Below are 26,847 nucleotides of genomic sequence, written 5' to 3' on the forward strand. Positions count from 1 at the left end.
ACATTAATACCAGTATAATTTATATAATTATTCATAAATATTCTACAAGTTATTTTTAAATAGTAGCAGTAGTTATGACGACACAATTGCTTCTTATTTCTTGTTACTGTTTGGACGGCCATTTTGGAGTGGTTCTGGCCGGTGGAGGATCCGAATACGATATTTTTGTGTGGATCTAGTGTTAGTTCCTCCAAAGAGACACATTGCAGTGAAAGTGCGTCAAATTCGGAACAAGCGAGACAATGTCTATAGAAGATAAGGCTGCTTTAAAGGAACTAGACGCTTGGATTGAACAACTCAATGAATGCAAACAGTTGACAGAAAATCAAGTGAAGACACTATGTGACAAGGTAGGCCCTAAATTATAATTTCAGTCGTTTCTGGCGACTGTGCTTGTGTATCTCTAACGTATAATTAGCGCCGTGTTTGTCTGTGGCAGCAATCTTAACACAGCCTTCAACATTCTGCTCGTTCTCCGACCGTAGCACTGACTCATGATGGATGTAAGGTTCTTCCCCAGCTCACTGGATATCGTATGGAAGCATAAAGCTCTCGTGCCATCATACAAACGTCACTGCTTTGCAATTATCTACGTTATTTTCGTGTATTTGTAATTACCGGTAATTAACCTACACGTCTGGGAGGTCGAGCGTGTAGGCTTAGTGAACGGCTGCCTTCAGCTGGGCAATAATGTGGCTGAAGCTTTAATTTGTCACGTCTGTATCGCGTCTACCCTCTTTCTACCTGTGTGGACTTCTTATCCATAAATTTAAAGCTGCGTTGATAGTAGCGGAGCGTGCCGGGCACGTCCGATACATAGCATAAATGCTGCAGCGGCTTTAGGGCGGCACATCGTTCCGTGCAGTCCTTTTGCACAAGGCTATCGGTGACCGAAAGGAAGTGAGGGTGTACCAGGCTGTCATGTCAACAACGTTTTGGGATGAGTTGTCGGCTGCTGGTTGTGATTTTGTGCCTGCCACTTTTGCAGGTATATTTTTTTTTAAGTACGTGTACTTCGTTTATTTATCTTTTTATTTATTTGCGCAGAGTCACGGGGATGAGCAAACTGTCACTGTTTGATGGCTCTGTTAAAATATTGCTTGGTAAAACCTGGTACAGCTTTGCAGTCAAGCGGGGAAAATTGAAAGCTTAAAACAAAAAGTGCTACATAGTGTGCAGCCACTACGACACTAATGAATGTACGTGAATGTACACAAGTGTTGAATTTCAGGCCGCAATACAGATGTACGGCTGTGCACTTTTATTTTTTCATTGACAAACTGTGTTCCAGGATGCAGGAATGAGAGGAATTTTTTCTCGAGCACAAGATACTGACACATTAGGCAGAGTGAAATACCTGGTCGTCTGGTTTACGAAATAAATGCTTCAGGGAAAATAAAAAAAAATACGGTTTTAACGCGAGCGTGTCATAATAAAACCTGCAATGTGGGGGAGGGCCATATCGGTGTTGCTGGCACTAACCCAAGCAAGATTGCCTTTGTGCATACTGGAAAGATGCATAAATATTGCTGAATTTGTGTTTAAAAATGGCGACTGCGTGCAGCTGTGCCAATGCCCACAACAAGCCGACCGAGTCACTTTGACATCATTACGGTACAGCCCGCTATTTTTAGAGACACATCATCTTCTACACAGGGAGGGATTTTAAAAAATGTGGAAACCGCCAGCCGGTGATTGGAGTGCGGTCACTCCTGTAACCGTAATGACATTACCGGTGACGTTTTTCCTCCTCCTCCTCGTTTCACCCTGCAGAGCAAGTTGAGGGTGAATGCGCACGTTGATGTTCGTAAGTTATTTTTGTTTTGTCAAAAAAAAACAAAAAAACGTTGCATACATCAGAAACAGAAAACCTTTCAGATGGTTTTCTGGGCTCCTTGAAACAACCGTTTTAAAAGTTAGCTAATTAGTATTGTCTAATTAATTAGGCGTTATAGAAAAAATACTGTCAGCTTCTATCAAACATTCCGCTGACTTCGTTTGAGTGGTGCGCTCAGTCTTTCTTAAAATCTTGGCGGGTATCAGTGAGGCCACCCTGTATGTTTGTAATTGCTGCGAATGCTCTGTGCGTAACTCAATTCTTGCATAGTGGGGGTATCAATTGGACCGTTCTTTTTTCTTTTCAGGCAAAGGAGATCCTAGCAAAAGAGAGTAATGTCCAAGAGGTGAAATGCCCCGTCACAGTCTGCGGGGATGTGCACGGGCAGTTCCACGATCTCATGGAACTGTTCCGCATCGGAGGAAAGTCGCCCGACACCAACTACCTCTTTATGGGGGACTACGTCGATCGAGGTTACTACTCTGTGGAGACTGTCTCACTCCTTGTGGCACTTAAGGTAAGACTGCTTTCCTGTTGTATTTTAAATTAATGCGTGTAACACATGTGAACATTTTATTTGATTCCTCTTCAGTAGCCATCACCAACAGAGACAGTGTTCTGCAACCCTTCAAAACCTTACCTGTCTGCACTAGTGGTTGTTGTCATGTTCAGCCGCTTTATAGGAGGAACAGAACTTTAAAGTACATAGCACAGAAGTCATTTTTAACACCCTGTTTTCTTCCTATAAAATTGTTAAGTAGGCCAGTAAGATGCACCATGAGAAGTAATTCACCCCACAGAGTCATAATTATCGCAGAAATTGAATTTAAAGTACACCGCGAAAAGCGACCGTGCGCAACGGTGGAGAGCAGTACCAGCCTGTGATCTGCCTGCGACCTCGCACTGATGCTACAGAGTCCGCGCTCGCTGATTGGTTCAGAGAAATGTCTGCTACTCGGCTTTTCGGGGCTCTGAAAAAGCATTGCTCCTGGCTCGGTCACGATTCGGCCGCTCCTTCTATCCCCAATTCTCCAAGGGAACCGGCAAAACTGGTTTACAGCGGTAAAGGGACAGGGCGCTGACCCCCCTGACCCGCGAACCAGAACGAGTTGCCCCTGCAACGTCATCAACGACGTGGCATCGTACATTTTCCTCCTCGTTATACCCGGAGTGGCGAGTTAAGGGTAAACGCGCGGAGCTATGTTTGTGTGAGTTCACATCAAAACCTTTCCTGCTACTCAGTAAATTGACACACACACTGTACTCCTTCAGATGTGTCTGTACAAGACAGGTAGAAGACATCCTATAACTAGGGCCTGACTTTTTCGGGTTTTATTTTTGGTCAAATTCGGGGGGTAATTATCGGGTGATATTTTTTATTCGAAAATTCGGGTTAAATCCCGTTACGGCATATGCTGTCGTCAGGAATTCGGGTGTATTCGGGTGATCTTTTTTTTTTAAATAAAAATTTGTCTTAACATGGAACTAATGTTTAGCAATGTTATCAAACTTTATTTTAATGCACGCTTATGAGTGTGCCACGTGACCTGGATGTTTTCGGGTAGATTCGGGTTAAACCCGAATTTTACAGATTTTGTTCGGGGGTAAATATCGGGCGGATACGGGTTTAACCCTAAAAAGTCAGGCCCTACCTATAACCTAACAATGATGCACAATGATTAGGCTGAATGAGCTCCTAGGAGCGAAGCCATGAGGTTGTGCAACAATGTGATGTTGGTAGTGACCTCGTCTCATTAACAGTGACATTTTTCAGGAAACTGCTCGTCATGCTTTGCTCATCGAATGTGATTATTAAAGTTTTTGAGTATGGCATGTTGACAATAAGGTGAGATAATGTGTGAAACCTGAAATCTGGTCATGAATACAGAGATGTTCCATGTTAGACTTTTTAATGCTGCATGTCAGCTGCCGTATTTTGCGAGAACGCCTTTATGGGGGGGGAGGGGGTGTTGAAACCTGGGGAGAATAGAGAGGGTGAGGAAACGGTCACATCTCCCGGGGCATTCGGTACTGTTTGACTCCCCTTTCTTCAGAGGTCACTGCCTTTTGGTGTGTGCGGGCACACGGTAGAGATGATAGATGATAAGTGGAAGAGGTGCCCACAGAGCGCTAGAAATCCTCATGTGAACGTCAATGTCCAGGCTGTCTGAAAGCATCGTCTGTCTTTTGGCTTATGCTAAATGCATTTGCAAAAAGAACTTCTTTGAACAGCAGGGTGACGCACCGGCTGTCGTGGCTGTGACCAGAATTCTGTCACACGCATGCCTACGAATTTCAAGTAGCTCACTTCACAGTAACAATGTCTTCCTTATTTTATTTTCTGGAGCTATAAAGAGGGGTCCCAAATTTTTCGGGTTTCCCCGGAAGTTTGCGTGGTCCGGTTATCTGGAAATTCGTTCTCCGGGCGAAAAGGGACGACTCCCGAGGTGGTCGGATAATCGAGACATGACTGTAATTCTAATGATTTCATCTCCCTTCTGTGACACATGACCTCTTTAGACTTTTTAGCACTTCTACGCATTATCTTATTGTCACACTTTGAGTGCTTTGAGTGACACCCCTCTTGTGCCGTTTGATAACGTCATTAAATTTTTGACCACGTGTGGGTTTCTTAGTCAGATGTAGATGATAAGCATTGCTCCGCTTTTATCCAATATCACCGAACTCCTCATGTAAATATCTCATTGTCACACTTGTAGATAGCTTTTAACTGCCATGCTCGCTTGCTATCGTCATCCTCCTCTCTCTCTTATCCTGGTCAATCTCATCGCTCATACCTGTAGATAGGTTTTAACTACCACACACTCTCTCTCACATCATCTTTCCCATAATCATCTCCGACACACTCACCATAGTTTTGGCGCTCTATGGCCTTTGTTGCCTTTGTGCCATTAAACACATGATCAATCAATCAATCAATCAATCAACTTTGAGTGCTGCACGAGCCGCATTCTTAATGGAGCACTGAGGTGGCCCCAAAATTAGTTTCGTTTTTCGGTGCAGAGTGTTCTCCAATGAATAAAATGCATTCCTGCGAAACAACGATGAGTGTAGGTGACCTACAGAGCGAGGGCAGTGTTCCGCACACCTTTGAGAAGTCCTTTTCCTCGTGAAGAGAGCATACCGCAGAGCGAAAATATTTTGCGTGGTGACTCCTGGTGGACAGCTTGCCAGACGCGGCAGGATTGCGATCGATGTTAAGTGTCACCTCATTGCTCCTTTAAGCCTCGCCTGATTATTCCCCCCGATCCAAAGGAATTTCTGGTTTTCCCAGGCCTGGCAGGAGCCTGTGAAATTTCTAGACTGCCAACCTGTCAAAATACAGAGTAGCGAGCTATAGTAGTTGACTGTGGCTAAGTAACGGTGGCATAGCATAGGCTGGGCCTGATCCGGGCCTGCCAATGTACAGAGGCCTGGCTCCAGCTCAGGCATTCCAGAATAGGGCTTTCCTATGCCCAGCCTGTGCAACACTCCAGTCAGCCCCCCGTCAACTTGGAACATATATTGAGCCCTAGCCCTTGTGTAGGTACGGTACCGGGAACGGATCACAATCCTGCGAGGTAACCACGAGAGCCGGCAGATCACGCAAGTGTACGGCTTCTATGACGAGTGCCTTCGCAAGTACGGCAACGCAAACGTATGGAAGTACTTCACGGACCTGTTCGACTATCTTCCGTTGACGGCCTTGGTTGATGGCCAGATCTTCTGCTTGCACGGTGGGCTGTCCCCATCCATCGACACGCTGGACCACATCCGTGCCCTGGATCGCTTGCAGGAAGTGCCTCACGAGGTATGCCCAACACTCTGTGCCGTACAGTCTTACTCCAGCTATACGGACATGCGTCAGTTGAGCCTACGGTGCTGTGCCTGTCACCTGTCCTGTTCATAACTAGAGCCTGAAGTTTTCGGGAAATATTTTTTTTCTAAATTCGGGGGGGGGGGGGGTAAAAATCGGGTAAATAAACGTGCGCACTAAATTCGTGCGAATTCGGGTGGAAAAAACTTCCAGTGTGCTAAATTCGAGGAGAAATCTGGCTCAGTTATTCAAACTAACTGTAGCGGTTTGGTGCAAACGGTGATGTAACTGCATTTTTCTGCCAAACAAGTAAGTTAGTGCATTCCTACACACAACCCAGTGAGGGCAATTTGCCGGGTAAAAATCTGGTTTCGCCCTAAAGAGGCAACCTTCAATTTGGGGAAGAATTGGGTAAAACCCTAAAACTTCATACTCTGTTTATAATTAGAGCCTGAAGTTTTAGGGTTTTATCCGATTCTTCCCCGAGTTTGCACCCCGAATTGAAAGTTGCCTCTTTACGGTGAAACCCAATTTTTACAAGGCAAATTGCCCTCTCTGGGATGTCTGTAGGAATGCATCAACTTACTTGTTTGGCAGAAAAATGCAGTTACATCACCGTTTGTACCAAACCGCTACAGTTAGTTTGAATAACCGAGCCCGATTTTAGCGTAATGGAAGTTTTCTCACCCGAATTCGCATGAATTTAGTGCACATGTTCAGTTACCCGATTTTTACCCCCCGAATTTAGAAAAAAAAATTCCCGAAAACTTCAGGCTCAATTTATAATGGTTACTTTACCGAACGCTTGACACTTGAATTTGTAGGGACCAATGTGCGACCTTCTCTGGTCTGACCCTGATGACCGTGGTGGCTGGGGCATTTCTCCTCGTGGAGCAGGCTACACCTTTGGCCAAGACATCTCGGAAACTTTCAACCACAGCAACGGGCTCACGCTGGTAGCAAGGGCGCACCAGCTTGTCATGGAGGTAGATAATGGGCCCAGAGTGCTTTCTACAATACATAGATCGTATAGATCGTACGTGTGGTGTCTAAACCACTCTGTGCTTTGTGTCTGTGTCAGCAAACGAGCAATTGTACTAACCTATGATAGGCAAACATGCAGGAAATTTTATGCACACACTTTGTGTAGAGATGGATAAAATGAAACTAGAGCTCATTAAGTCCTTTCTGGTGCAGTCAGCGACCAGATCAGCAGGCATTTGAGTGCAACTTTACTGACTATGGTATGGTGCTTAGTCCATCTGGTTGCCCCATATGTGGGTAGGGGGTATGGAGTTTGCTTGCAGGCTCCTTTGCACATACGGAAAATTGTGCCATATGACAATATGATTACCAGATGTGCCACGTGCCAAATATAATTTGGATGTTGGTTTTTCCCCAGTATGTTATAAGGCCATTGTATTTGTAGATTAAGATTAGGGATGCATCGAGTTCAAATTTTGATTGTTCAATGTTGCCTTCCTATGCCCATACAAGTAGCTATATGTGATCGACGCAAGGAAGAGGTGTGTAAGCACAGTAGCAGGTACAGGTGGTGTTTCAAGGGGGCCAACATGTACTGACATCACTTATATATTATTATTTGAAGTGTGAAAGCTGTCACTGTGACCAACTATTGTACAGCAGACACCTCTTCAAATGTCTGCTACGTACCAGTCTGTAAAATGTAGTCTGCTAAGTATGTATTTATTTCTGGGGTACAAGGTTTTGTTAGTTTCACGTAGCAATCATTAATCGTTACAATTTAAGCTTGAAACTTGTTACTCTTTCTATTGCCTTCACACGCGCAGGGTTTGTGTTATCAGTGCACAGACCTTGCGGAGGTGAAGCCACAATAGCAGTCTCTGTCGACTTAAATAAATCATGTACTTCCCCTAGGGTTACAACTGGTGCCATGACCGCAACGTAGTAACCATCTTCAGTGCTCCCAACTACTGCTATCGATGTGGCAATCAAGCAGCCATCATGGAGCTCGACGATGCTCTCAAGTACTCTTTGTAAGTGCACACTAAAGCATGATTGATTGAGTATACATAGGGCCTGACTTTTTAGGGTTAAACCCGTATCCGCCCGATATTTACCCCCCGAACGAAATCTGTAAAATTCGGGTTTAACCCGAATGTACCCGAAAACATCCGGGTCGCGTGGCACACTCATAAGCGTGCATTAAAATAAAGTTCGATAACATTGCTAAACATTAGTTCCATGTTAAGACAAATTTTTATTAAACAAAAAAAAATCACCCGAATTCCCGACGACAGAATATGCCGTAACAGGATTTATCCCGAATACACCCGAATTTTCAAATGAAAAGTATCACCCGATATTTACCCCCCGAATTTGGCCAAAAATAAAACCCGAAAAAGTCAGGCCCTAAGTATACAGTGTCATTTTTTGGATATGGGGGCCGAATTAAACTAAATGTAGGGCAATCCAGGTTATAGGTCACTCACAATGTTTCTCGTTATACCAATGAATGTGTGCAGGCGCTTTCATGATGATAGTTACATCGAAGTTTGGTTTACGTGTGTTTCAATGGCAAAGCTGACGGGAACCAGCAATTTGATCGCAGTAGTATTGGAGTTACTGTTCTATTGAAGGTTTTGGATTTGGCGCTTTACCGGTAACACATACATAGGGCCTGACTTTTTAGGGTTAAACCCGTATCCGCCCGATATTTACCCCCCGTACGAAATCTGTAAAATTCGGGTTTAACCCGAATCTACCCGAAAACATCCGGGTCGCGTGGCACACTCATAAGCGTGCATTAAAATAAAGTTTGATAACATTGCTAAACATTAGTTCCATGTTAAGACAAATTTTTATTAAACAAAAAAAAAAATCACCCGAATACACCCGAGTTCCTGACGACAGAATATGCCGTAACGGGATTTAACCCGAATACACCCGAATTTTCGAATGAAAAATATCACCCGATATTTACCCCCCGAATTTGGCAAAAAATAAAACCCGAAAAAGTCAGGCCCTAGTTATAGTTTCCTCACAATGTTTCTCGTTATACCAGTGAATGTGTGCAGGCGCTTTCATGATGATAGTTACATCGAAGTTTGGTTTACACGTGTTTCAATGGCAAAGCTGACGGGAACAAAGCAATTTGATCGCAGTAGTATTGGAGTTACTGTTCTATTGAAGGTTTTGGATTTGGCACTTTACCGGTAACACATACACCGACGAAACGAGGACGGAACAATAATTTTGCCTTCTTTCCCCTCCCCCTACAGCCTGCAGTTCGACCCAGCTCCAAGAAGAGGAGAGCCGCATGTCACAAGGCGAACACCGGACTACTTCCTCTAATGTGTCCCTCTCTCCCACTTCCCCCCCCCCTTTTCCTTCCACCTGTCCCTCCTCAAACAGAAGACACCCTTGCTTTGCTCTTCGTCCACATTTTTGTCTCGCGTGCGCACGTGTAGCCTCCCCCAAAAAAAGCGCCAACCAGACACACAACCCCTCTCTGGTATGGGTAGGAACTGCACTTGCATTATTCAGTTGTAATTGCGTTTGGCAGTGTTCGAGAACAGTAAAAACGATTGAGGTGTTCCACACTGCGACGAGTCTCTCTAGCGACGGGAGGCGACACACTCCCGGGAGTTTCGCGAGTAGTTAGTTTTTCTTTTTCTTTCTTTTTTTTTTTTTTTTTTTGAGGGGAGATGTCTTTACGCTGTACACAACGGGGGATCTGTCCTTGCCGCAGTGAAACATAGAACGGTAGACCAAGTGGGTGGAATTTGCTGTCGTTCAGGTTCCGTTACGCATAGTCCGGATAGTCCCCGTCGAGTTCCCACGTGCCGTTCGTGATCATCATCATCGACGCGCTTTTAATTATTTCCATCTTTTCATTGTCCGAGAGCAGAAGTAAAGGGTCGTGAGGTGACGAAGAGGACAGAGGGATTTTTCTTTTTTTTTCTTCCTTGTGCATGATAGGTGGATTCCCCTAGTGTGGGTATAAAGTTCTGTACAATTGTGGCAAACTCACTTCCGTTACTTTTGTTTCTGTGACCCTTACATGTGCATCTCAGGAACCCTACCGTGTTTCTTCTCCGCTGGCTGTCCTGATTACCGTATTTAACGCTTTTTGTAGCTCCGAAACATCCGCTTGGCTCGGGATTGACAGATTCTGTAAAGGAGAGCGTAATATGTTTGGTTGAGCAAAGTGAAACGCAATAAAGATAATTTTTGGACTGTTGATGCAGGCAAGCATTGACGGTTGGCTGTCCGTTTCATTGAGAAATTGATAGCTGCCCGCGTTATCTGACAGGACAAACGAGATGCTTGAACCACTTTGTTTTCTGCCCTTGAATGTACACACGTGAGGTATGGGGAAAAGGATCTAGGTAATAGATTTTTTTGTGAACCAAGGAACCAATTTTTCCTCTGGCTTTTAGATTTCAAATATGCTGAAAGTTTGACAATAAAAACAGTCCGATGTACAGTATTTCTCGTTCTGCTTCATTTTGCCCCACCCCACATCTGTGCATCCACACTAGCCAGTGGTTTATCCAGAATTTTCGTCCTTTACATGCTTTTGGTGAAATATTGTGCAATCTCACAAAATTTTTGGGGTGTGTCCTGCAGATTTTTTTTTGGGGGGGGAGGGGTTTAGAGAGGTCTCGATAAATCACTGACTCTAGCGCAGGGGTGCTGAACTCATTTGTGCCCGCGGGCCACGTTGAACCACGGAGGAACTATGCAGGCCTAATACCACGGCTGTGAGGTAGCCCGTTTCTGATACAGACGACACAACGCAGAACGACATAAAAACGTATATATATATTTGGGTTATGGAGCGGCTCTCAATCACAGGGTCGGCAATCCTTTTTATTTGCTGTGTCACGAGGACGCTTGGCTTTTTAGCTATTGCATCAACATCGTGCGAAAGTGATTGCACAATTGCAGTCTTAAGGACTGTGTTGAGGTTTGCTAGTTGTGAGCGTAACATCCATTTACCTATTCAACTTCATCACAGAAAACAGTCGTCTCGCGACGTAAAGCCACAAATTATTATTATACGTATGTAGGGCCTGACTTTTTTGGGTTTTATTTTTGGCCAAATTCGGGGGGTAAATATCGGGTGATATTTTTCATTTGAAAATTCGTGTGTATTCGGGTTAAATCCCGTTACGGCATATTCTGTCATCAGGAATTCGGGTGATTTTTTTTTTTTTTTTTGTTTAATAAAAATTTGTCTTAACGTGGAACTAATGTTTAGCAATGTTATCAAACTTTATTTTAATGCACGCTTATGAGTGTGCCACGCGACCCGGATGTGTTCGGGTAGATTCGGGTTAAACCCGAATTTTACAGATTTCGTTCGGGGGGTAAATATCGGGCGGATACGGGTTTAACCCTAAAAAGTCAGGCCCTATACGTATGTTGTACTGAACATGGACAGGTTTGTCCGCGACAACTTACGCTGCTGTTACGTGACAACCGGTCCCTCCCATATCTTAGTTAGAGAGTCACCACCACTAATTAATGCAAGATAAACTGCACAAATACAGAGCCCAATGATAACACTGCAGCCGTTCATAAAGCTTGGGCCAAATTATTTGTTGTTGTTGTTCTGGGGCCATGCGAGCTGCCACTTCGGCACCCCGGCTCTAGCGGAAGAAAAAAGAAAACTGCACACAGGGGAGAAGTTCCAGTCTGTCTTATGTTTAGAGCCTTAAGTTTTAGGGTTTAACCCGATTCTTCCCCGAATTTGCACCCCGAATTGAAGGTTGCCTCTTTAGGGTGAAACCCGATGTTTACCCGGCAAATTGCCCTCACTGTGAAGTCCGTAGGAATGCGCACTTAGCTTGTTTGGCAGCAAATGCAGTTACATCACAGTTTGTACCAAACCAGTACAGTTAGTTTGAGTAACTGAGCCCGATTTCTCCCCGAATTTTGCATACTGGAAGTTTTTCCACCCAAATTCGCATGAATTTAGAGCACATGTTTATTTACCCGATTTTTACCCTCTGGATTTAGAAAAAGATATTTCCCGAAAACTTCAGGCTCTACTTATGTTGAGCACTCTCACAGAGTATTGGGAGTAGCATAGCGCACCGAGCAGACGACGTAGTCCGCTTCTTATCCTGGCTTCTGCTATATATGTATAGGGCCCTGTGTTTTACCCCTCGATTTGCATCGTTGTCACTTGGGGTAAAACCCGAAAGCGAACTTGGCAAAGTGCAAATTCAGCCGCCAATACTGGCACTAGAGTACACTGTGTACACCACACAAATGGATCCGTAGGTATACTTTCTGAAGACCGTGATCTTTGGTGAAATAAACTGATTTTAGTTTGAGTAATGGCAGTTGAAGAAAAGGTTTGATTGGTTTGATCGGTTCAATTTGAACCAACACACTCCGAAAGATGAAGAATGATGAAAGATTAGGCAAATTGAGGCTTTGTATGTATTTGTCCCTTCTATGTTGTTCCAGCCTCAGAACATCAGTTCTTTCATGTTTCACACTCAGATTGCTGTAACGTTGGTTGTGGGTGGAGCTACCGAATTCATACGTGTGAATGCAGATATCCAGATTGTTAGAGTTGATGTAGGAAGCTGCCCTGTGTGAGCGCGGGCTTAGCAATGCACAAGGCATACATGGCAGTCACCTATGATAGCAGCAGGGAGCTACAACATTTTTTGCGGCAGTGTTGGGAGTAACTTGTTACTGTAACTAAGCTACTGTTTTGGTTACTGTTAATTTAACTCTTCGCTTTTGAGCTCCAGTAACTTCTCGAGCAACTCATTCCTTTTCTAGGGAACTTTGTCAATGTAACATGAGGTAAGTTCCTTTTGTTCAACTCTGACCAACAAATAATGCAAGCTGCAGTGGCGTAGCCAGACTTCCAAGGTAGGGGGGGCTCGATACGAAAACTTGCCCTATTACCACGCCACTTTCAAATACATGGTCTTGAGTTTTTTGCACTTGGGAAGATGTACCGCTTTTCCTGTGGATTTCCTACAGGTTTTGTAGCTTTCCCTGGCGCCACGTCGCTTGAAACACCGTGCAAAGTCCGCTAATGAAGCTACCTACTGTTGGGCCGCTTGGGCCCAAAATGGCGCTGTCCAAACTTTGCTGCCAGAGCCGTTGTGTGCTGTGACAGCCCCATGTATTAGGAGACTCTGGTGATGTTCATCGCAACGACAAGCTACGTATTCGTAATGGTCACTGCGTACCAAGGTTAGATGCCACACTTGGCGCTGTTCCATGAAATATACATGAGCGGAGCGCTCTTGCTCTTCCCATTGGGATGAATACTGGTGGCTGCCGTCTATAATGAGTAGGACTGATGATAACGTAACGTTCCATACAAGTTGTAATCTGGTAAACATCTGGGTAGCATATCAAGTGTTCAAAAGATCAAGGAAAAAGAAGATCGCTCGCGTGCGACATGCAAAGTTGTTCACGTGAGGAGTGCTGGTCGATGCGATATGTTTTCTACACCGGTTCCAGAGCAGGAGAAAATGAACGAAAACACACACGGGAAATAAAGGAACTTGGCAAACAGCAGTCCACATGTGCACAGTTCCTCTGACTACGAGGTGGCAGCACTAATGGTGGCGCCCGTTCCTTGAATCGCGTTTTTGCGTATAGTTTCGAAATGGTCTGGAACGGATGCGACAGTCGCTTTAAACATGTTTTTCTTAGCTTTTTTACGAAGATTGTTTTGTTGGTCCCGATCGGATAAATGCGTCTTTGAGCTCCACTGGAAGTTCATTCTGTAAGCGGGAAGCGTGTTACATGCACAAATGTGGATATGCCTTATTAGAGCCTGAAGTTTTCGGGAAATATGTTTTTCTAAATTCGGGGGGTAAAAATCGGGTAAATAAACATGTGCACTAAATTCATGTGAATTCGGGTGGAAAAACTTCCAGTATGCTAAATTCGGGAAGAAATCGGGCTCAGTTACTCAAAACTAACTGTAGCGGTTTGGTACAAATGGTGATGTAACTGCGTTTGCTGCCAAACAAGTAAGTTAGTGCATTCCTACAGACATCTCAGTGAGGGGAATTTGCCGGATAAAAATCAGGTTTCGCCCTAAAGAGTGAGCCTTCAATTCGGGGTGCAAATTCGTGGAAGAATCGGGTAAAACCCTAAAACTTCAGGCTCTATTTATCCACTCTGTACACACACCCAAGGCACCGACAACTTGTGTGCAGGTAGATCCATCTTTATGCACAAAAGAATCGAGAACACACGGACTCTGTCACTGTTTTAGAAAACGCCGGCAGCAGCAAAGAAATCTGCAGTTATGAATCTACTCGACACAACAGGTTTTGACTATGTACCAGCTGCACTGAGCATGCTGGTATTCGGCCTCCCTTTGTACGCAAAATGTGTACTTGCAAAGCCATCCCCCCCCCAGTCCAGGAAGTAACATTTGGCATCAGGGTAAACAACACTGTAATCTGAAGAAGCACAGGGATTTGTTGCCATGTGAAAGAAGGCACAATTTTATCAATGGTCATTTCCTCTCATCCCAGCAAACAAGAGGATGGAGAGTCACATAACATGTCAGTATAACACGTACACACTTTCCAACACATTAAGCCTGTGGTATGTCATGGAGCGCAGGAAACAGAACGTGTGTTCGCAAGCAGCGTACAATGCACTTGATCATTGCGGCTTGATATATCTTTTACAGGTTTGCTAGCAAGAACCCTTTTACGATTTATCACAGTCAAGTTTTGCCTTAATACTGCGCATGCAGAAAAAAAAACTAAGAGACGCGGGCCTTTTGCTAACTGTAGATGTCGAAGAGAGTTTAGTTTAAGTTAAAAAGAGACACTCAAATCCACATGCAGCTTTGTAATAGCTCACCCTGCACCAAGGTTTAGCACATGTTCTACAGACAAATGTTTCGCGAGGGAAAATGTCTGACTGAACCTAATTTTCTGCAGTAACAAGAACTGTAAGGCTACCAACACTGGAGCAAGGAGCAATTTCCTCTTCGTACAACAGTACTGAAGAAACATCACATGAACTGTTTGCAGTCAAGCAACACACACACACAGAAAAAAAAAAAGAAAGGAAACACATATCATATCATATCATTCACAACCACTCTGAACGAAGTTGGAAGGCAAGCTGCTGTAGGCAAGTGCACGCGTGTGATTGTCACGAAAAAAACTGAACAGCCTTAGGTGTCGACGAGGCTTACACGCTCCAGCAACACAACTTTGTCCGCACAATGCCAACTTTTTGAAGTGTTACCTATAGCCACATTGACACTGCTGTTAGCCCCCCAATTCTTAATAAAAGAGCTACAGTGACACGCTACCATACATGAAAATGTCAGCAGGGCAGCATACCAGCACACCCAGTAATGTTGCTGTTGTCACATGCAATTCTCATAATATTTTCTTCATATTCAGGAGGCCTGATGACTAGAAAAAGCCCCAGATTCCCGTACTTGAAAAAGAGCAGCCCATCAGAGACACACAAGCTTGTATTGCCATCACGACGTAATACATGTGCCATCAAAATATTTATTGAAAAAAAAAAAAAAGAGAGAGAGAAAGAGAAAGGAAACAGTCGTCTGTTGGACAGCAAACGGAGCGTGGGTGCTTCTTGCAGGTCGTGCAGCTACAAAAGCGACAGAAATCGTTCCGCGTCAGCGCAAGCAAAGGTGACTTCCCCCGTCACTCAGACACTCAAAGCATGGCTAAGGAAGACAAAGATTCCATCCGACACGATACTCTGGACAGAAGAACGGACATGGCAGCCACGTAGGACAACCCACTTTCCACACTGGGACGGCCTCAATATCTCACACACTATGCGAATGAAGCCTTTTTTTTTTTTTTTTTGGTGATAAAAGTTAACTATGCAATCAAACACTGCACCGTGTTCATCCAGCCTTTCAGGCTTACGGGGAGATAAGTAATAAACTGACTTTCGACACGCACGCACGCACACACACACAACCCCTCTCGTATCCCATCCCCCCCGTTGCTCTTCAGAGCGGCACCCCTCCCACACGTCTCACGTCATCATCTTCCACAGCTTCTTTCAGTCCGCCGCACATCCGTGCAGTCCCTCTCTCTCTCTACACTGTACAATCCCTTCCTCCAAGGTGCCCGCCTCCGCGCTTCTTATTCCGCCATTGGGGAGGCAGCCATTGCGGGCAGCGCAGGAGGAGGAGGAGGGGGAGTCGTGCTTCGGCTCTTTTGGTCCGACGGGGTAACGGCGCACTGGGTTGCCACTTTGGGAAAGCGTTCCTGCGACGACGTACGGGCACGTGCCTGATTTCCCGACGGGAAACTCTGTCGCAAGGAAAAGCAGCGAGTTAGTGCAAATCTTAAAGGGGCACCGAAATGCAAAAAAAAAAATCAACTCGCTCTCAAATGAAAGTCTGAGCCTCAATTACAGTCAAACTCCTTTACGACGAAATTCAGGGGACAGCAAAAAAAAATTTGCAGTAAAGGCATTTTCGTTAAAAAGGATGTCCATTATTGGACCTATAGGGCTCCAGCGGGACCGCCAAAAAATTTGCTGTAGTGGTATTTTCGTTAAAAAGGTGTTCGCTATAAAGGAGTTTGACTGTATTATTGTGCACGCAAAATTAGTTCACACAGTGCTACCGTAGAACGAAAACGCAATGACAATGAGCCATCTTTGGTGGCAGTTAATGTGACCCGCAGGAAGAAAAAGATTGGTGCCATCCAATCGGGCGGCAGGAGAATCGCATGCGTGCCTACCGTGTGGATGCGGAATGGGTCATGTCGTACCGTTGGGTACTTGCGCGGCATGATGCGCATTGCTGCCATTTTTCGATACAGATTTATTGAATTACGAACTTATTGAATTGTACTGAATACGCCTTATTCATAAGTGCTGTCATCTTGTGGTGGCGGTGGCGCCGTGTTTGAGTATTCGGGCAGTCGTGCTATGTGCGATTTCCTGGAAGGGGACCAGCTGGAGAGTCGGAGAAACTTGCGATTCAAGCTTTTTACGATGGCAGGCGAGCAGGAAGAATGCACAGCCAAGCTCCCGAAGCTAACGTTACATAAGTCGACTTATCCCTAGAGCCTGAAGTTTTTGGGAAATATTTTTTCCTACATTCGGGGGGTAAAAATCGGGAAAATAAACGTGTGCACTAAATTCGTGCAAATTCGGGTGAAAAAACTTCCAGTACGCTAAATTCGGGGAGAAATCTGGCTCAGTTATTCAAACTAACTGAAGCGGTTTGGTAAAAAAGGGTCATGTAACTGCATTTTTCTGCCAAACAAGTAAGTTAGTGCATTCCTACAGACATCCCAGTGAGGGCAATTTGCCGGGTAAAAATCGGGTTTCACCCTAAAGAGGCAACCTTCAATTCGGGGTGCAAATTCGGGGAACAATCGGATAAAACCCTAAAACTTCAGGCTCTACTTATCCCCGTATTGCACGCACAGGCTCAATACGCTGAAAGTAGGTCAGCCTTTCGTGCATTCCCTCAGCGTTTCCCTTTCCCCTCGTGCACGTAGAACGGTCTCATTGGATCGCTCTCAAATAAGGTACCGCAACAACTGCACGCGAGGTCCACGTTGCTCCATCTTTTCACCGTAGTGTAGTGGCTCGTCTGCGAATACCCCCCCTTACTGCTGCTTTCTGAGTGGACAGACGCTTTGTCACGTGCTTTCTCCAACCTTTTCTTTCTCTCACGCGCAGAGACTTACAGTCGTAGCGTATTTCGGACAACGTTGAAGCCAGACGCAATGCCCTGGTACTCTGTCTTACGAAGACCACAGAGAAGGGCGTTCTACCACATCAACACTCTTATGTGGCACGTTTTCAGATGCGCGTTTCAAGCACAAGCGACAGGAGACGATCACACGCACAATTTACGCCAACAAAAGTGACATTGACCTCGTTCATTTTTCAACCCATTCTTTAATTCAACCTCCGGATAATTCGATCAAATTTCGCGTTCCCGTCAGCATCGAATGAACGGAAGTTTACGGTACCCACGTGAAGCCACTTCCACCGGTCTGACCCGCAGCATTGTATTTTGCGGGAATTATGAGAACGGTGGACACACCGTGAGCTGGGAACTTACCGCAGGGTGTGGTGGTAGCATGGTGATTGTTGGTGGTGATGGTGTGGGAAGAAGAAAAGCAGGAGGTGCAGGATGGAACAGGGGCTGCCCACAGCTCTGGCACCGGGTCATTGAGCTGGGGGGACTGAGGGCCTCCCTGGGACCGCCACCACAGCCTGGTATACCTGCAGAACAGAAAGAAGTGAGTCCTAGCAGGATGATGAAAAAACTGCTAAAGGAAGACGTAGAAGCGACGTAAGAAGACCGGCGATTCTCAACTCAATACAGTGGAGACGATTTATAACGTAACCACTTATAATGCAGCTTTTCTTCCGACCCCCAATACTGTTCCCATAGAACACAATGTATGTACAGTCAAACCTCGTTACAACGAAACGCAATATAACGAAATTGGCGATAGAGCGAAATAATTTGGATTCCCCGGCAGAGGGCCATAGAGATCAGTGTATTTTAACTCCCGCTACAACGAAATACTTTTTAGTTGCCGCCTCGATACAGCGAAAGAACGAGATAAGGTTTATGGCCCCAAAGCCGATTTCAGGGTCACTCTGCATCCTGTTCCCGCAGCGAAGGATGACACGCGCAATTAGTGTGGTCGGGAGGAATCTGGTGCCTACAAAAGGAAGTCTGAGTCATTGGAAGGTTTCCGCCTTTCGCGCTGGTTTTGAACGGTCCGGTTGCAGCCAAATACAGGACGAAAAGAGCACAAGACGCAAGGCGCCAACGCGCGCGTGTGGGGAAACGCTTCGTTCGCGTGGCGGCTTAAGTGACGAAATCAGCCAGATTTTCTTGACGGGAACAAACACGTCGTAGCAACGAAGAGCCTTACGGAAGACGCACTGCCACAGACGTACTTGGAAGGTGTGCGGGATCGCGACACGATATGGAGAACGCTGCGGAGGCTTTGGCGACATACGAACAATGCATGAAGCGCATCTTCTAGGCACGAAGCAGACGCGAATAACCGGCTACTTCACGCAGGAATAAAATGCAGTAGGTGCTGTTTGGCGCTGTATTTGTAGTTGTTGTAATTTTTCAAGAAAAAGCTTCTCCGTATCGTAGTGGGGGTTATCGATGCTTATGTACAGCGCGCGCCCTCGCTAATACCCCTGTCACACGGGCAGTCTTCAATGATCATTGAAGCCAATCGTCATTGAAAATACATGTAGCGCCACCTTGCGTGTAACGTGTCAACCTGTCAGGGAACATTGAATCCAATACTCTTTGGGAAGTTGACACGTCGCACGCTTGGTGTCACTACACGCATTTTCAATGCTCATTGGTTTCAATGATCATTGAAGACTGCCCGTGTGACAGGAGTATAAGATCACGATTCGTGACCTTCAATTCGATACAACGAAAGAAATTGCAGTCCCCGTGAGTTTCGTTATATCGAGGTTAGACTGTATATATATATATATATGTTTTTTGTTTGTTTATTATTTTTTTTTTTTACTTTCGTGTTGGCGCCGCGAAGCAACTGTGTCTATGAGAGGCGCACAGATGTGGACAGATGGAGAGATGACAGCAGGAAGGAGTGGGGGACAGAGGGGGTTTAGTATGCATCCTGGGCCGACTTCAGGGGGAACTGTGCCGACATTCGCCTGGAAGGTCTTTGGGAAAACCCAGGGAAAACCTCAGACAGCGCAGCCGGCGGTAGGATTCGAAGCCACCACCTCCCAGACTGCACGACACCGAGCGAGACGCCTTAACCCACTCGGGCCATGCCGCTGGTACCATGATGTATAGGAATACTGCTTATAACTGCTTATATACTGCTTATATATTGAACCTCTGTATGCAATAAGGGGATAAGTCAACTTATCCCCTTTTTACTATTTTTGCTGCAATGACATCTATATACCAGTATGCACCTGTGAATGAAATTTTAGGGCCTTATTGTGATTTGTTGGCCCACTATAGTGAAAAATGGGAAATGCATGTGTGTCAGTGGGATGGACAATCAGATCAGGCCCCTTTTCTCGGTTTGGGGTTTCTCGACTTATCCCCTTATTGCATACAGAGGTTCAATTAGAGCCTGAAGTTTTAGGGTTTTACCTGATTCTTTCCCAAATTTGCACCCCGAATTGAAGGTTGCCTCTTTAGGGTGAAACCCGATTTTTACCCGGCAAACTGTCGTCACTGGGACGTCTGTAGGAAGGCACTACCTTAATTGTTTCGTAGCAGATGCAGTTACATCACCATTTGTACCAAACCACTACAGTTAGTTTTGAGTAACTGAGCCCGATTTCTTCCCGAATTTAGCATACTGGAAGTTTTTCCACCCGAATTCGCGTGAATTTAGTGTACATGTTTATTTACCAGATTTTCACCCCCCCGAATTAAAAAAAAAATTCTCCCCGAAGTTTTCGCCGACCTGGTTAAGTAATCCGCTGGTTGCGGTCGCTTCTCATTTTGCTTTCACTGATGATGTCCCCCGCATGGGAGACGAAACGTCTGCATTAAAATTGTTATTTGTTGCGTCAAGCCGGTGTGCAATTTCGTTGTTTTCTGATCATGACTTCTCCTGGCTTCTGGAATATTTTTTTTTATTGTTTTCTCTGCACAGAATCTCCGCGTTGTTCAGTCCGTTCACAACATGGTATAACCAGGGTGTCTACCAAACTGCAGCCTTCAAATTCCGACTTTTCCAGGTTTTCACCGACTATTTGAAGCGAATTCCCTGACAAAAACAAAAGGGAACTTGGTGCCTGCTCATACGTTTTGATAGCAGATCCAACATAAAACAGACCATTTATTAAGTATTAGTGAGGCTACCCTACTTTTCTGCGTCAGAGCTTGTCATAGTGGTGAATTGCTACTCGCAGTAACGTTGCTGCAGCATCGCCTCTCAGCCACCGGTCGGCACTCGCGATCATCACGGCACTTGTCTGCGATTTTCCCTGACTTCAGCTGCTTTTTAGCCAAATTCCCTGACAATTCCCTGACTTTTCCAGTCACATCAAAATTCCCTGACTATTCCCTGTTTTCCAGGTTGGTAGACACCCTGGCATAACAGAAGGGTGAGTGCTCAATATCTGGCACGTATTGGCCTAAAAATGTATCTGTTTATAGTGCAGTACCACTTAAAGTGCAGATTTTCGGCGGTCCTGCGACATACGTTATAAGTGGTCTCCGCTGTATTTACATGAGCAAAACTTCCTAGGCCTCTACTAACAGAGAGTCAGGGTAGTTGGTGATTTAGCATGACGACGTAAAACCCTGGTGCAACTGGCGAGGAGAACCTATTATAGCACCACCACGTTGCGTTTAGTGGAAACCGTCAACAGTGTGGATCGGCACGGACAATTCGCATTGCATGCTTTACGTTCGGTGCGTTCCCTCTGCTTTGTGGCCATTGGTAGCAACGTGGGAACAGAAAATGAACACACTATGAGAGGTAAGAGGCTATCAGTGGAACTTCCTGTTAACCTTTCTGTTGCTGCTGCCTTTTGGTCTTCATGCTGAATCACCAACTACCCGGACTTCCCACATTGCAACTCACGACCTCACTTTTACAAATGCGCTTCCTTACCTGGACTCAGGGGTCGTGACGAGTTTGGTGACGGGTTGTAGGGTATAGGGCTGGACACTGTCCTCTGCCTCATGCCATGGACCGACATTTCGTTGAAGTGCCTTTGTGAGAAAAAAAATTATGACAACTTAAACACGACAGACTCGTGCAAGCAGTAACCCAAACAACATTTTATGTCGATGTACTCAACAGATTAACATCTGAACCGAGATCGACGGTCCCTTAACTTGAATTTAATGCTTAATCCCGCTTCACTAAAAGGAGCCAAGTTTTAGCAGCCCTTGATCTCGGTTCTAAGTTTAACCAGTGTTGGTGAAACCGGGCCTTAGTAATTCAGCTACATTATTTACGAGTAACTTAACTTCTAAAGTGTTCCTTCTGTCAAGGGACTTCTTCCTCTCCGTTTTTAGACATTTGAATTTAGTTGCAGCAATACCAGCAGGCGTATATGCCACCAATGAGGATATTTGGGGAACCAATTTGTGTACGAGGATATTTGCGTACCGAACTGGTACCTACTTTTGATCGGTATTCTAGAGCAAACCTAGAGAGGTCACCTTTCTTCATCCATCTCCAAGCTGGACTCAGATTCAGAGAGGTGCCGACAGAGCGCCTCGCGACGATCCATCTCCAGCTGCAGTTTCCGCTGCAGTCGTACGTTCTCCTCCCGGATCTGCCTCTCTTCTTGAGCAAACTGAGCCATCTTGTCGTTGTCTGAGCAGAACGGAAGATCGTTAACCACCTAAGCAAGAGCTCACACGAAGCCCTCGGCTTACGCTCTTGCTGCGCATCTCGAAGCTGCGATCGCAGTCGCGCAACCTCCCCCCTGAGGCGGGCCACATGGGTGCCAAGAGACACTGGGTCACCAGGTGGCAGGCAGACACCCAGGACCCCGCCCAGGCGAGCAGGGGGGCTGGGGGGCCCCGAGGAAGGTTGTTCCAGTCGTTCCTGCAGGAGACGCTTCTCCGCCTCCAGCTTGTCCATTCGTTTCCACAGGCGGTTCACGAGGGCCTCCTGTTCTTGCTCCAGGGTCTGTTCGAGCTCCACCTGGAAAGCAGCGGTGTGAGGTGCAACGTTTTGTCAGTTAGAAGAGACCTTCACACTGAATATGTTAAAGCTGGTAACACCCATTTTTACCCTAAAATACGCGTAGGACCTTGTGTTTTAGGGTAAAACCCAGTAAAGCTCACTTTTATCCTCCCCCACCACCCCATTTGTGTCATCGTTACTTACGGTGAAACCCAAAAAAACCCGAAGACTAACTTGGTAATGTGCCGATTCAGCCACCAATAGGGGCACTGCACTCTGAGCATAGCTGTTTCGTATCCTGTGATGATAAAAAATACGAGAAGTGCTGTTTTTTATTTTCACCCCAAAAATCTGCTTTTCCACCCGATATCACCCGATCCTGGAATAAGACCAGATTCCCCCCCCCCCCCCAATTTTCAAGTCACATAAAACCCCAAAACACAGGGCCCTAAATATGCGCGGGTGTAGCCGGGCTTTACCTGCGTCCCGCATCAAGTGGCACTTTCTACCCGCAAGTCGTCGTCGTTTGGGGTAATGCCCAAAAACAAGCGTGCCAAATTGCAAATTCAGCCACCAATACGGGTGTTTGCGGAAAAACACTTGAGCACTACACATTCTGCAAAGCTGCTTGACATCTCGTTGTTCACCTCTTATACGAGGAGCACTTTTTTTTTTTTTCATCTTCCACCCGATATCATTCGATTTTACAGTCGACACATTCTTTCCACATCTCTCTTTCTGCTTCTGAAATTTGTAAATCCCACTTTGTGGAGATGCTAATTTTTTGCCTCAGAAAGCCACAGGCTTCACACATGTTTCAGGATTAGAAAAATTACCACGATCATTGATGCGGTTGCAAAAATTGATTGATTGATTGACTGGGTTTTTTTGGCACAAAAGCGGTTGCAAAAATAGTAAGGGTGCAGGAACGTCCTTACCTTCTCCCTCCTCAGCTGCTCTAAGTTGCTCTGCTTTGCTAGAGTCTGTGCTTCCAAGCGCTCAATTTTGCGCATCAATTTGTTCACCAGTGCTTCCTGTTCTTGCTCCAAGCTCTGTTCCAGCTGCACTTTCTCTTGGCGCAACTACGAAGCATGGAAAAATGTAATGACTATTGCGAGCATGCAATATAATTTTTGCAGTTTACAGTGAAAGGTTACAAAAAGGTGCTTACAATCACTCATTTCCTTAACTGTCAGTTCTGCTTAGAAGGGAACTAAAGTGTAAAAATTTCTCAGCACGGGATGAAAAGTGCCATTACTGTGACCCCAACACGAAGGGAAACTCGTGCCGGAATTACCGCCGTATTCTCGATCAGCCCTAAGGGATCCCTTATCCGCTTCAATAGCCTTGGCAGCGCTTCCTGCGTGCCCAATGCATTGCTAAAGCTACTGAAAGGGTTCCTCGAAGCGGAGGGATCCCTCAGGGCCGACCCAGAATACGACGGTTAGTCTACTTGCAATGGCAGTCGATATATTGCTCAGGATGGTGGCGATAAGTGTAGAACATGATAATATATGTCTAAAGACAAAAGGGAGATGGTGCAGGGAAGCTGGTCTGAACTCCTGGTTTGACAGTGTCCCTCAGTCTCCTTGACAGTGAATATATGTCTACAAGTACTAAAAATAGCAGTTAATAGCAGTGTTTGTACTGTGTAAGGGTTGATTCATACATTGCAAGTTTAGTTATGCGCAACCAGGTTGCGCCGTGCGAAGCTCTACAGGCTTTCCCGGTGATTTTAATCCAAGCGCCAGCTAAATTAATCCACATGCCATGCAAACTTTATGGGGCATGGATTAATTTAGCTGGCACTTGGATTAAAATCGCCGGGAAAACCTGTAGTTGCACAGCCGATCGCTCCACAAGCGATTTCTTCTGCAACTCTAGGTGCAACCTGCCCATCACATGGCTCCGCCTTCCAAGCGTGTCCAATCAGAATGACTGGCTGCCATGCGCAATTTCCGTGACGAAACTTCCATGTGTCAGTTGTTGCAGCGGCAGTACGCCGGGCGCCGAAATTATCAGTGATCATGGAAATTATGGAAGTTGCAGCGAATTGAAGTCACAACGGGAGGAAGCCGCTTTGTGATTGGACGAAAATGATAACAAGGATGTTTTCATGTTCATGACAAGGATGTTGTGCCCAGCTCAGTGACCACTACGACATTCCGAGTAGGATGTTATCTTCTGTGCCATCTTGGATGATAAGGGGACAGTAGCATGAGAAGCTTCCACCCTTTCTGGAGTCATCACTAGAAAAATGTGCACCAAGGACACACGCGGTACGCGTACATTGTATGCCATTCAGCGGATGCTTGCAGCATGTCCTGCAATAAAGACGCTTCTCCCTGTCCTCGGCTCCAATTATGAGCTGATCATCCGTGCGAGCGCAGGAGAGCATTCACCGAGAAGATGGCGCAGGAAAATAAGAGTATGCAAAACGATATCAGTTTTTATCTTTGCTTTGTCTGAACGTGTTTGACAACAAACTTTACAAAGTGTAACTCAACAGCATCTTAAATGTAACCAGTTACTTTTGTGAGTATTGACTGTTTAGTATTCTACTCGGTCACTTTTTTTTTTCCTGATACTCAGTAAGATAGCTTAAATACTTTGAGTACCTTGTACGGGCCTGAACCTACTTTAACTTCTTATGCTTCCGCCGTACATTTTCAACCACTCTGTAGTCACAGTACATTCAGCACGAAACTCCACACTTCTCCTTGCCGATGGCGTCAATTGGCATTGAATGCTTGAAAAATTTATGAACAGTATGTTTTTTTTTTTTATAATTTTGTTCCTCAAACAAAGGTTTCAAAAATTTATCTACATCTCAGAACAAAATTACAAGCAAAATGCACCTGACTCCCTGCGAAGGCAGTGCCCACACCCCTCCCCTGCACTAGTTTCAGACGTCATAAATAACTGCAACCAAACTGCTGTTTTTGTTACTCTAGATACACCTGCATGTGTATCATGGAAGGCTTGTAAAATATTGATGACAAAGCACTCAGAAAGGTGCAATTGTTTCCCTGACAGAATATGCGGCACGCTGTGCACCACCCATAAGAGAACTGAGCAGATGATGCCATTCTAACAAGGATTTCAAATGTGTGTGTTTTCTTTCTTTTACCTGGTTGAGCTTTCGGGAGAGGTCGTTGGTGAGGCACTCTTCTTCCTGTTCGTAGTTCAAGGCCAGGGTTTCTTTCTCCTTTTTGAGGGCTTGTATTTTTTTCAGCAACGTGTTACTTATGAATTCTTCCTCTTGCTCCGCCTTGGCTTGCTACAAATAAGCACATCACCACACCTGAGGGGAAATACACTATGCCGAGTTTCGTTTCTACATGCTTGTTTCGTGAATTGCGACTAAAATCTCTATGAAATGACAAGCCGGGGATCGAAAAGTGGACCGCACCACACCGATGCTTTTGCGTATTATCGATGCAAATACCTAGCGTATCGGTCACACTACAGCTACAACATCAGAGTAGAACTGTGACCATATGTGTGTGGCGCGCTAAGGTTCCGAGCACATTGCTTACGCAATGAAATCTGGTACATTTTCGGGAAAAACAGTGAAAAACGCTAGGCCTTACAATGTTGACGCTAACTTGACGCAGTGCGCGGTTCTCCTCTTGCAGAGTTTTCACTCGGAGCTTGTATGTTTCGAGCTCCATTTTGAGAACCCTGTTTTCTTGCTGAAGAGAGTCTAGTCGTTTCTGAAACTGTTCACGAGTTAAGGGCGACGGGGCAATCATTGCCCCGTCTACAGAACTACTATCGCTTTCACTAGCACTGTCCGCCATTTTTCTGAAGATCACGGGAGAGCAATAGTGGCAATAGCAGCAGTAGTGAGCTAGTGGCGGCAGTGTGGGTCCACAGGTCTGGACGGGGCTTTTGGGACTGTTAAACCAATGTGCTGTCTCTGCACCGTTTCCACAGCAACGTACGAGAACGATGAGAACCAAATACAGTCACAGCTGCCCGTTTGAAGCGGTTTCGAGACACGGGCGACACGAGCCGTTGAGAGATAGGCCATCGTACTGTCGCCGCTGTCGCCACCTATGGTTCCTCTTGCGCTGGTATGGTGTAGGGTGTAGCGCTGGTGACGCCAGTGTATCGCAGGGATCACTGGAGCCAAAGGCGTGTGCCTGCTTTTGTCGAACGGAGAACTTGCTTTTCATTCAAATTAGGGTGTGAAAATCGACGTTTCTTTCTGTTCTAGTTTGTTCCCACTTTTATAGTCATTTCCCTGCAATGCCAATAGCCATTACCCTACATTGATCCAAAACCGTTCACTTTCGGTTTCGATTTCATCAACCGTGCACACGCGTCTATTTGTTAGGTGAGGCACTGATGCATGATGTAGCGCAGTGCCGCACAGTTTGGAGGTAAAGTCCATATCTTCACCCCTCCGGTGTTTGGAACAAGAGTGAGCGCAGCACACTTCACTGCCGTCTCTGTGATCTCGGTGATCTCCAATCTGCATGGGCATAGAGATAAGAGATGGATCCATGTGTGCGGGATAGAATATCGACTTGGACCTGTATTGACGGTGT

The 26,847-nt window shown here is 45.6% G+C and overlaps 2 protein-coding genes across 2 annotated transcripts; one reads left to right on the top strand and one right to left on the bottom strand.

Annotated features, from left to right (window-relative positions):
* The first annotated feature begins 115 nt into the window (after nt 1-115).
* On the top strand, nt 116-10,128 carry LOC135375138 (serine/threonine-protein phosphatase 2A catalytic subunit beta isoform). The gene is made up of 6 exons (XM_064607862.1): nt 116-350; nt 2,145-2,354; nt 5,385-5,648; nt 6,479-6,640; nt 7,554-7,672; nt 8,918-10,128. Exons 1-6 carry the CDS (start codon nt 243-245, stop codon nt 8,988-8,990), a joined length of 936 nt encoding a protein of 311 aa, XP_064463932.1. The 5' UTR covers nt 116-242; the 3' UTR covers nt 8,991-10,128.
* A 3,945-nt stretch (nt 10,129-14,073) lies between these two features.
* On the bottom strand, nt 14,074-26,323 carry LOC135375128 (coiled-coil domain-containing protein 6-like). The gene is made up of 8 exons (XM_064607845.1): nt 25,885-26,323; nt 25,422-25,571; nt 23,230-23,373; nt 22,039-22,309; nt 21,820-21,976; nt 21,263-21,363; nt 17,728-17,891; nt 14,074-15,952 (listed from the first exon to the last, which is right to left on the bottom strand). Exons 1-8 carry the CDS (start codon nt 26,092-26,094, stop codon nt 15,782-15,784), a joined length of 1,368 nt encoding a protein of 455 aa, XP_064463915.1. The 5' UTR covers nt 26,095-26,323; the 3' UTR covers nt 14,074-15,781.
* Between the last annotated feature and the right edge of the window lie 524 nt (nt 26,324-26,847).

Source organism: Ornithodoros turicata, unplaced genomic scaffold, assembly GCF_037126465.1.
Source record: "Ornithodoros turicata isolate Travis unplaced genomic scaffold, ASM3712646v1 ctg00000829.1, whole genome shotgun sequence".
Taxonomy (NCBI): Eukaryota; Metazoa; Arthropoda; class Arachnida; order Ixodida; family Argasidae; genus Ornithodoros; species Ornithodoros turicata.

Bases quoted from the DNA above. Each gene is read 5' to 3' on its own strand.
- LOC135375128 (XM_064607845.1), bottom strand. From the start codon at position 26,094: ATGGCGGACAGTGCTAGTGAAAGCGATAGTAGTTCTGTAGACGGGGCA. The intron at 22,310-23,229 runs GTAAGGACGTTC...GCTGCTTTCCAG, and splicing joins AGCAGCTGAGGAGGGAGAAG to GTGGAGCTCGAACAGACCCT. The intron at 21,364-21,819 runs GTGACCTCTCTA...TTTCTCACAAAG, and splicing joins TTGGAGATGGATGAAGAAAG to GCACTTCAACGAAATGTCGG.
- LOC135375138 (XM_064607862.1), top strand. From the start codon at position 243: ATGTCTATAGAAGATAAGGCTGCTTTAAAGGAACTAGACGCTTGGATT. The intron at 6,641-7,553 runs GTAGATAATGGG...TACTTCCCCTAG, and splicing joins CGCACCAGCTTGTCATGGAG to GGTTACAACTGGTGCCATGA. The intron at 7,673-8,917 runs GTAAGTGCACAC...CTCCCCCTACAG, and splicing joins GATGCTCTCAAGTACTCTTT to CCTGCAGTTCGACCCAGCTC.